Raw genomic sequence first — 9,670 nt, 5'->3', positions numbered from 1 at the left:
TCCGTGCTCCCTGTCGGCGCTGCCCCGCCCGGTGCGCGGCTGCCCGGCCCGCGACACGTCTGCGCGCGGTCGGGCGGCTGCGGCTCAGCCGTGCGTGCGGGGCGGGGAGCGCCCGCATCCCGTGCCCGCCCCGGCGCGGCGGCGCGGTGCGGGGGAGGCGGCGGCCGCCTCCGTGCTGCATCGCGCGGCGCCGCTGGCGGGGGCCGGGGCCGGGCGGCAGCGCTCGGTGCGGAGGATGGGCGCAGCGAAGGGCCGGGCCGAGCACCCCGCCCTGCCCCACCGCACCGCGCGGCGCCGCGGCTGCTCCGCCTGAGCGCGGAGCCGCATGGCCCTGCCGCCCGCCGCGCCGTAGGTGCCCCCGGGGAGGCTCCGCGCCCCCCCCCCCCCCCTCCAAGCTCCGTCGTTCCGCAGCGAAGCGCGGACACGCAGCGCTCGGCGAGGATTCACCCGGCTCGGCTCCACCGCGAGGTCGGCGGGCGCGGAGCGGAGCGGCGCGGGCTGCCCGCGGCGGGGCGATGCGAGCGGGCTCGGAGGGCTGCGCCGCTGCGTGCCCCGCGCCCGCGCCGCCCCCCCGCCTCCCGCCCGCCCGGCGCGGTGTGCGCGTGTGTGCATGTGCGCTGCCGCTGCCCGCGCCGGAGCCGGAGCCGGAGCCGGAGCCGGAGCCGGAGCCGGAGCCGATCCGCCGCGCTCCATGGGGCCGTCCGTGCGGGCTGCCCTTCCCTCCGCGGCCGCCGGCAGCCGCCACCGCGGAGCCGGTCTAGGATGCGGCTGCTGAGCCATGGCACAGGGCAGAGAGGCGGCCAGCCTGCCTGCTGCGAGAGTCTGAAGCCCCGCCGGAGCCCGGCCGCGGCCGCCGCTGCAGGGGAAGCGCTCCGGACGCCGTCTTTCCCCGAGAGGCACCAGGTAATCGCGGAGCTGGCGGCCGTCGCCCGGCTCCCGCCGCATTGCAGCCGCCGTTACTTATTCATGGGGGAAGGGGCGCGGGAGGGCGCCAGCGGCGCGGTCCCGCCCGGCTCCGTGCAGGGCTCGCCCCGCATCGCACCGGGACGGGACGGGACGGGACGGGGTGTCCGCCGGCGCCTGGGACTCCCCTCCGCTCCTTGGCGCGGTGCTGCCGCCGTCTGGGGAGCGCCGGCACCGCCGGGCCGGGCCGGGGCTGCGCGGTGCCGCCCGAGCCCTGCGCTGCCGGGGTCGCGGCCGTGCCCGCGGTCCTGCCGGGCGCTCGCTCGGGGGCACGGCTCGGCTCCTCCGGCTGCGGGGGGTTCCTGAGCTCCTCCGCAGGGAACGCACCGGGTGTGCGGAGATGCGGCTCCCGGCTCCCTCCTGCCGCCTGCCCTCACCGCGGGAGGCTCCCGTCAGCCGCGCCGTCCCGCTGCCCTCGCCCGGCACACGCCTCTCATTGCACCTCTGTCCTGGGAGGCTGTCGCTTGTCCCCGGGATCCCAGGATTTGTGTTAAGTGCCGTCCCTTCCCCTCCCCTCCTTTTTGTGTGTAGTGAGCGCTCCTCGTCTGCGGGAAAGCAAATGTAGGACACAATCAACCTTTTTTTTTTTTTTTTTTTCTGATGGAAGGTTCCCGTTAGGGGAGACAGCACGGCAGTTGTTGAGGAGCCAGCCGAAACCTTGCAGCCATGTTGATGTCAGGAACAAACAAACCTCCCTGCAGGGATCGGCTGCAGCTGAGGAGGGAGCCACGGAGGGCGGCTACACGGAGGGGCAGTTCAGTGCTGCCACACCTGGGGAGCCCGGGCAGAGGTGGGCGAGGAGCTGTCACAGCCCTTCCTGCTGTTGCTGCTTGCCAGGCGCTGGCTTGGCATCAGCATGGCATCTGCAGATCACGGCCACTGCCCTCTGTCATTTTCTTCTGTGATACAGGGCAGCAGTATTTCCTCTCCTGTGCTGTTGTCTTCTCTCTCTAGCCTGGTCTGTCATGTCTCCAGGGCAGGCAATTTTCATTGCATTGAGCAACTGGAACAGGAGGGTGTGTTGGCTTTAGCTGCTGGTGTGAACATCATCTGACCAGCCCCCAAACCAAGGAGGGGAAAGCTGGGAGCCTTTAGCTGGGGCTGTCCCTGCACGGTCTCTGGCTGTCTCCTACAGAGCTTGACAGCCCAGGATACCTATGCCTTTCTCGTCATGTTGCTGGTTACTGATCTTTCCCATTCACGTTTACATGTCCCCAGAGTAAGGTGGTGTCTGCTCATTCCTTCTGAGAATCCTTGTCTGAATGCTGCATGTCCAGCCCTTTTCAAGTGAAGGTCGACAGACAACAAAGCAGTGGGATGGATGGATCCTCCCTGGGTTGTTGGAGCCTTTTGGTGATAACTGTGTGTCAAAGGGTTTCTACTTCCTTGGGAGGGCTGGGCTGGTTCTGGCAGCACCCATCCTACCTGCAGCCATCGGCAGGAGCACAGTGCCCAGGGCTGTTGGGGCAGTGTGTGCCTCGTGGTGTGGTGGGGCCTCTGCCTGGTTCCATTAGCTTGGAGTCATCCCCTGGAGCCGTGGGCTGTGTGTGGGTCTCCCCTTGGTGTCAGCCCACTGCTGTGTTTTACTGCTGGAATCTGTCCTGGTGGGGTGGAGCCGCTGTGCTCCAAAACGTGGAGCAGCGATTCCTCTCTGTTGGTCTGAGAGTCAGGTTCAATTCTGCAGGAAGAACCATACCAGAAACTGAATGCTCTCAGTGCCCAAACACCTTTCTGATCTACATTTCTAAATATAAGCTGTTCTCAAGGGATTATGCATTTGTTTAAATGCATAATAAATGCATTTTAATGCATTAAGGCTGTATCAAAATGCACACCCAAGCTTGCCAGCTAGGCCTCCAGTCACAAAGCTTACTAAGAAGCTTCCCATGGTATATTAGCTTGCATTTCTTCTTTCAGAAAAAGCAGTTACCAGTTTTCTCATGGCAATGCAGTCAGTGGAAATAAATCCTGGCTATTTGAAGAGTCCCGCATGAGTTAGAAGCTGAGCTGGTCTACCAGTTTTGTGGCTTACTAAAACCTACACAAGTCCAGGAATGGACTCCTTGCACTCATCAATCTCATCTTTGGTTTATGCTCAAGGAGGTGCAGTGTTATTCAGATGGTTTCTTGGGTGCTGTCTTTGAATTTGTTGTACAAATCTTTTGCCTGAAGAGATTTGTATTTGGCTGCATCATTATGAACATTGGTAGATGTTGACCATGAGGTAGAGGAAGAAGGTAAGGTGTTGTCCAACCTAAGAATGGGACTGATGAGGTATGTGGGGCAAAACAGGTGGGAACCCAAAAACAAATGTGTCAGAACAGCACAGAAAGAGGGAAACGGAGCTTCCCCAGGCCAATCTGTAACTGAGCTCCCCACGCAGCTGCCTTGGTGTACATTTTTTTCCAAAAATTTCAGAAGATGGGGATGGTGTTCCCGCTGGTGTGGTCTGGGCAAGCAAAGGTGCCTGCAAGCAGTGGGGAGATGGAGCGTCCGAAGGTACCTGGAGAGCTTGTCGGTCTGTGGGGGCGCATTGGGATATGTTAAATGCTGAAAGGCTAATGGCTTTCCATTGTTGATCAATATTTCCTATGCTTTCAGATGTGGGAACGGGTTTAGTTTATTAGAACAATCTTTGAATATTCTCTAAGCAAGCAACCCATCCAGAAAATCATGCTAATAGCTTTGTTATTAACAGGCCTGGCAGAATTTGAGCCAAGTAGAAAAGGCTTGTCTAAGTGCTGTTGCAGTGTTTGGGGCCAGGCAAATTCCATGCATTAGGAAAGATTTGTACTCCTTTGACCAGACATCACCGACTGTTGTCTATTTATATGCATCTAAATATATCCTCTGCAGACTTCAGACTCTTAGATAGTAGTAAAATTACTTTTCGATATTATGCTATTAAAATGTGCTTGCTGACACTATTTGATGAGTTTTATGCTAAGAGATGTGTGTGTATGTTTAAAATAAAAATTGTTCTTCAAGTTGTTACCTGAAATGCTTTGGAAGTGAAAGCGTGTTATGGTGCAGATGGAGAGCAAAAAGAAATACGGTTGAATTGAAGCAGTACTGGAGACATACTCAAGCCTCTAAGGCCAAATCCAAACAACTACAGGCTTTTGTTGCTTAAAAGTGAGCCATTCCCTCCATAAATATATATAAAATAATTGTTTACTTTGTGATACAATGGGAAGATTTGCTTCTGATTAGTCAGATATACCTTCTGACTACATGGTTCCTGCATGCTGAATACTGTGAAGTTTGAGACATCATTTTGGAAACAAATCCTGGAAGAAGCACCTTCTTGTCTGTTGTAGGTGTGCATGAGGCCCAGGCAGCCAGCCAATGTTCTTCAGTGGTGCTCCTGCTGGGGCCACCCCTCATCCACAACAGCGCTAATGTGGGTACCCACCTGTGCTTGGCAGCAGGGGAGCTGACAGAGAGGAGCATGAGGTTCTCCTGACCAGGTTAACTGATCTGTCAGCTCCTGAGCTCTGGGTGAGTGGGAGCTGTGCTGTATGCTGCCCCAAAGGGACACACCAGGAAGTAATTGCAGGTGGAGGGGCTGATCTCACTGCATGCTGTGGTGCAATAGTAATTGCTGTCCAGGTAGTGTTTTGGAACTGGCAGTACAGATCCAGGGGTAAAAGATGATACTCTAGTTCCAAGCTTTCATAAATGTTCCCAGTTAACGCTGCTGCAAAAGTGGTTGCGTTGGTGATTCTGTGTCTGACTGGCCTTCAGACTATGATGGAATGGTAATAATAGTAATTTTCTGTGGCATCTCTTGCTTATGGTTCTTGAAGTAAGAAAACCTGTAGAGGAATTGAGAGCAATTGGTATCTGTAGGATGTTGAGACGGGCCACAGAGAAGTTAAATGTATGGTTCTCAGAAAAGGTCTCAAGTCTGGTATTTGGTCCCCTGATGCTCAGGGACAGGTACTGTGCCATCTTCAGCTCCTTGAATCATAGGATGGTATGGGTTGGAAAAGCTCTTAGTCATCATCTAGTTCTAATGCTTACATCTTTCTCTAGATCAGGTTACCCAAAGCCCCATCCAGCCTGGCCTTGAACAACTCCAGGGATGGGGCATCCATAGCTTCTCTGAACACCCTGTGCAGTGCCCTTACTACAATCATAGGTGGACAATCTGAGATCCAGACTGTTAGTCAGAGGAGTCCATTGCCCTGCCATGAACTGGGGTCATGGATTTCAGTGACAGCTGTCCTAGCTGCCAAATAGTCCTGTCATTTAGAAGGGTGTAGTGAAGTCTGTGATGCCTAAAGGGAGTAAGACCTAGGGGAAGGTCTGTGTCTGAGTGCACATTGACGTAGTGCCTGGTGCAGAGGAGGGTGGCAGCGCTGGCCACAGGGCTCCATTCCCCCGTGCCTGCCTTGCTGGCTGCCTGCTGCCTGTGGCTTGGGGCTGGAGCTGTTCTGCTGGCCTAAGCCAGTGTAGCAGTTCTCATGTTCTTGTGGGTTAAATCACTCTACAGATAATGTTTGTCCTGAGCAGGCTGAATAATGCAAAAGGTGATTTGTCAAATGGCTAATTCAGTGGCTAATGGGAAACCTCAGTAAAGGCCTCTTTAATTGCATAGCATGGGACTGGCAAACTGAGTGCTTGTATCTGGTTCCCAGTGCTGCAAAACCGTGTCTCATGCTTTATTTTTGAGGTTGCTCTTCCTGCTGAGTTTCTCAACAAGAACTCCTATAAGATCATTGACATGAGAACACACGATTAGCTGACTTGAAAGTTGAATGCCTGTTTTTTCCCTTGAAGTTTTTTGTTGTTGTTGTTCAAGTTTCTCTGTCAATGTCATGTTGGATTGTTGTTTTTGTTTTGTTTTGGTTTGGTTTATTACAGAGATGAATAAAGCTGTTTTCATTGCCAAAGCATTGTTACGTTGCCAGGTATCTGGTATTCCAGTTTATAATTCCTCATTGTCACGGAGTTCTCTCTAGAGCTCACTCCGGGACAGTGGGCACAACCCGGGGCAGCAGGAACAAAAGCCCCCCCCCCTTTTTCTCTAGCGGCACGGCGGCGCGGCCCGGCCACGTGCGTTTAGGGAGACGGGGAAGGGAAGGGAGATTGCGATTAGGTCTAACAAAAAGTAAGGGAGAAAAAAGGTGATCTGAGAACGAATGGCAGTTTAATAACCCAATAATGCTAAACAGCAACAAGAGAGTTTCAACAAAGAGAATACCAAGTCCCAGATCTCACCGATGGAGCTGTGGAAGGCAGGAAGGTCTGACCACGTTGTCTCCTCGCAGGGAGCCGGTCCAGCAACGCCGTCCCCTTCCTCACTTCCCTTCCGGTGCCCCACCCCACATGCTCATTAAGGTAGTTCACAGAAAAAAAAAGTTGTCCCCTTTACTCCCATTATTAGCATGGTGTTCTGATGTGGAATACCAACACCAACCAAATTGCAAAACCATAACATTCCACCCCTTATTACACATCATCACATCATGCCTAACTTTTATCAACATATAAACAGAACAGTAGTTAACATGCATTACATATGTACATACAAATATATATATATATACACACATGGAATCACAGGCTGCACTCCCCCAGCATCAGATTTCCCTGTGGCACACACTGAACATCCCCATCCTTCTGCATCACCCACCAGGTGCACCCAGGTCCCTGTGCAAAGACAGTTCCACGGAGGGGCCTCCCCTTTTCCAGAGGCTGGAAGGACCCAAACCGCTTTTCCCAGCATATTCTTTACATGCACCACAGGAACCTTGTCTCCCTCCACGGTACGCAGGGAGTTGGACTGTGTAGGGCTGTCTCAGTTGGCTGATCCTCGGGTGTTTACCAGCCAGGTGGCTTCTGCTAGATGTTTCTCCCAGTTCTTAAATGTTCCACCACCCATTGCTTTCAGCGTGGTTTTCAGCAAACCGTTGTGGCGCTCGATCTTACCAGCGGCTGGTGCGTGATAGGGGATGTGATAGATCCACTCGATGCCATGTTCTTTGGCCCAAGTGCTCACCAGTGAATTTTTGAAATGAGTCCCATTGTCTGATTCAATCCTCTCTGGGGTGCCATGTCGCCACAGGATTTGTGTCTCTAGGCCTAATATGGTGTTTCTGGCAGTGGCATGGGGTACCGCATATGTCTCAAGCCACCCAGTGGTTACCTCCACCATGGTGAGTACATAATGCTTACCATTACGAGTCTTTGGCAGGGTGATATAATCAATCTGCCATGCCTCCCCATATTTATACTTTTCCCATCGCCCTTCCCCCCAGAGAGGTCTCATCCTCTTGGCCTGTTTGATCATGGCACAGGTGTCACAATCATGGATGATCTGCGCAATAGCATCCATAGTTATGTCCACCCCTCGGTCTCTAGCCCACTTATGTGTTCCATCTCTGCCTTGATGGCCTGAGGTCTCATGGGCCCACCGAGCTAGGAATAACTCTCCCTTATTCTGCCAATCCAGGTCTATCTCAGCCACCTCAATTCTGGCAGCTCGATCTACCTGGTGGTTATTTTGTTGCTCCTCTGTTGCTCGACTCTTGGGCACGTGGGCATCTACGTGACGCACCTTTAGGACCATGTTCTTTATTCGGGCAGCAATGTTCTTCCATAGTTCAGCGGCCCAAATAGGTTTACCTTTCCGCTGCCAGTTGTTTTGTTCCCATTGCTGCAACCACCCCCATAAGGCATTGGCCACCATCCATGAGTCAGTATAGAGGTAAAGCACTGGCCATTTCTCCCACTCAGCAATGTCTAGGGCCAGCTGGACAGCCTTTACCTCCGCAAATTGACTCGATTCTCCTCTTCCTTCCGTGGCCTCTGCAACTTGTCGTGTGGGGCTCCACACTGCAGCCTTCCATCTGCGATGTTTCCCAACAATGCGGCACGATCCATCAGTGAACAGGGCAAACTTCTTTTCATTTTCCAGAAGTTCATTGTATGGGGGAGCCTCTTTGGCGCGTGACACCTCTTCTGCTGGTGGTGCTTCAAACTTTTTACCTTCGGGCCAGTCCATGATCACTTCTAGGATCCCTGGACGGCTGAGGTTCCCCATCCGGGCCCGCTGTGTGATTAGTGCAACCCACTTACTCCATGTGGCATCTGTGGCATGGTGAGTGGAGGGAACCTGCCCTTTAAACATCCAATTCAGCACTGGAAGTCGAGGTGCCAGGAGAAGCTGCGTTTCGGTGCCAATTACCTCAGAGGCAGCCCGGACCCCTTCATATGCGGCTAAGATCTCCTTCTCAGTTGGAGTGTAGCCCTCTTCCGACCCCCTATATGCTCTACTCCAGAATCCTAGGGGTCGGCCTCGGGTCTCATCTGAGGTTCTCTGCCACAAGCTCCAAGTGGGACCTTTCTCCCCAGCAGCCGTGTAAAGGATGTTCTTCACATCCTGTCCCATCCGTACTGGCCCCAGGGCCACAGCACGGGCTATCTCTTGCTTGATTTGCTCAAAGGCCTGCTGCTGTTCAGGGCCCCACGCGAAGCTATTCTTCTTTCGGGTCACCTGATAGAGGGGGCTCACAATGAGGCTATAATTTGGGATGTGCATCCTCCAGAAGCCTACCACACCCAGGAAGGACTGTGTCTCTTTTTTGTCAGTGGGCGCAGACATTGCAGTAATTTTGTTGATCACGTCTATTGGGATGTGGCGACGCCCATCTTGCCATTTCACCCCAAGAAACTGGATTTCTTGGGCAGGGCCCTTCACTTTGTCTCGCTTAATAGCGAAACCAGCAGACAGGAGGATCTGGATTATCCGTTCTCCTTTTTTAAAAACCTCCGTCGCTGTATCACCCCACACAACGATATCATCTATATACTGCAGGTGCTCTGGAGCACCGCCCTGTTCCAATGTGGCTTGGATCAGCCCATGGCAGATGGTCGGGCTGTGTTTCCACCCCTGGGGCAAACGATTCCAAGTGTACTGAACACCCCTCCAAGTAAAAGCAAACTGTGGCCTACACTCTGTGGCCAAAGGGACAGAGAAGAATGCATTGGCAATATCAATGGTGGCATACCATTTTGCCTCTTTTGATTCCAGTTCATACTGGAGTTCCAACATGTCTGGCACTGCAGCACTCAATGGGGGTGTGACCTCATTAAGGCCACGATAGTCTACTGTCAGCCTCCATTCTCCACTGGCTTTGCGCACTGGCCATATGGGGCTATTGAAGGGTGAATGGGTCTTACTAATTACTCCCTGAATTTCTAGTTGTTGAATGAGCTTATGGATAGGGAGCAAGGAATCCCTATTAGTACGGTACTGTCGTCTGTGTACTGTTCTCGTGGCAATTGGTACCCGTTGTTCTTCCACCCGTAGTAACCCCACAGCAGACGGGTCCCCTGATAGGCCAGGCAAATCAGACAGCTGCTTAATATTGTCTGTTTCTATAGCAGCTATTCCAAAAGCCCATCTGTATCCTTTGGGGTCCTTGAAATGTCCCCTTCTTAGGTAATCTATTCCAAGTATGCAAGGAGCCCCCTGGCCAGTCACTATGCGATGTTTCTGCCAGTCTCTACCAGTGAGGCTTATCTCGGGCTCCAATACAGACAGTTCCTGCGAACCCCCAGTCACCCCATGTATATGTATCCGTTCTGTCCCTTCGAAACCTGAGGGTATCAGAGTGCACTGTGCACCGGTATCCACTAGTGCTTTATATTTTTGTGGTTCTGATGTGCCAGGCCACCGAATCCACACAGTCCAATA

The 9,670-nt window shown here is 53.5% G+C and overlaps 1 protein-coding gene across 1 annotated transcript in view; it reads left to right on the top strand.

Annotated features, from left to right (window-relative positions):
* Positions 1-325: 325 nt before the first annotated feature.
* LOC146752855 (uncharacterized) overlaps positions 326-9,670 on the top strand; it is a 112,639-nt gene continuing 103,294 nt past the window's right edge. The window contains exons 1-3 of the mRNA XM_085531301.1: positions 326-348; positions 396-525; positions 762-903. Coding sequence (XP_085387427.1) covers positions 326-348; positions 396-525; positions 762-903 — 295 coding nt within the window. The remainder of the gene's footprint in view (positions 349-395; positions 526-761; positions 904-9,670) is intronic.

Source organism: Coturnix japonica, unplaced genomic scaffold (genome assembly GCF_054131305.1).
Source record: "Coturnix japonica strain WE unplaced genomic scaffold, WE-NBRP24 Scf041, whole genome shotgun sequence".
NCBI classification, from domain to species: Eukaryota; Metazoa; Chordata; class Aves; order Galliformes; family Phasianidae; genus Coturnix; species Coturnix japonica.
Note: the sequence above shows the minus strand (reverse complement) of the source record. Positions and strands in the feature narration are given on the sequence as shown.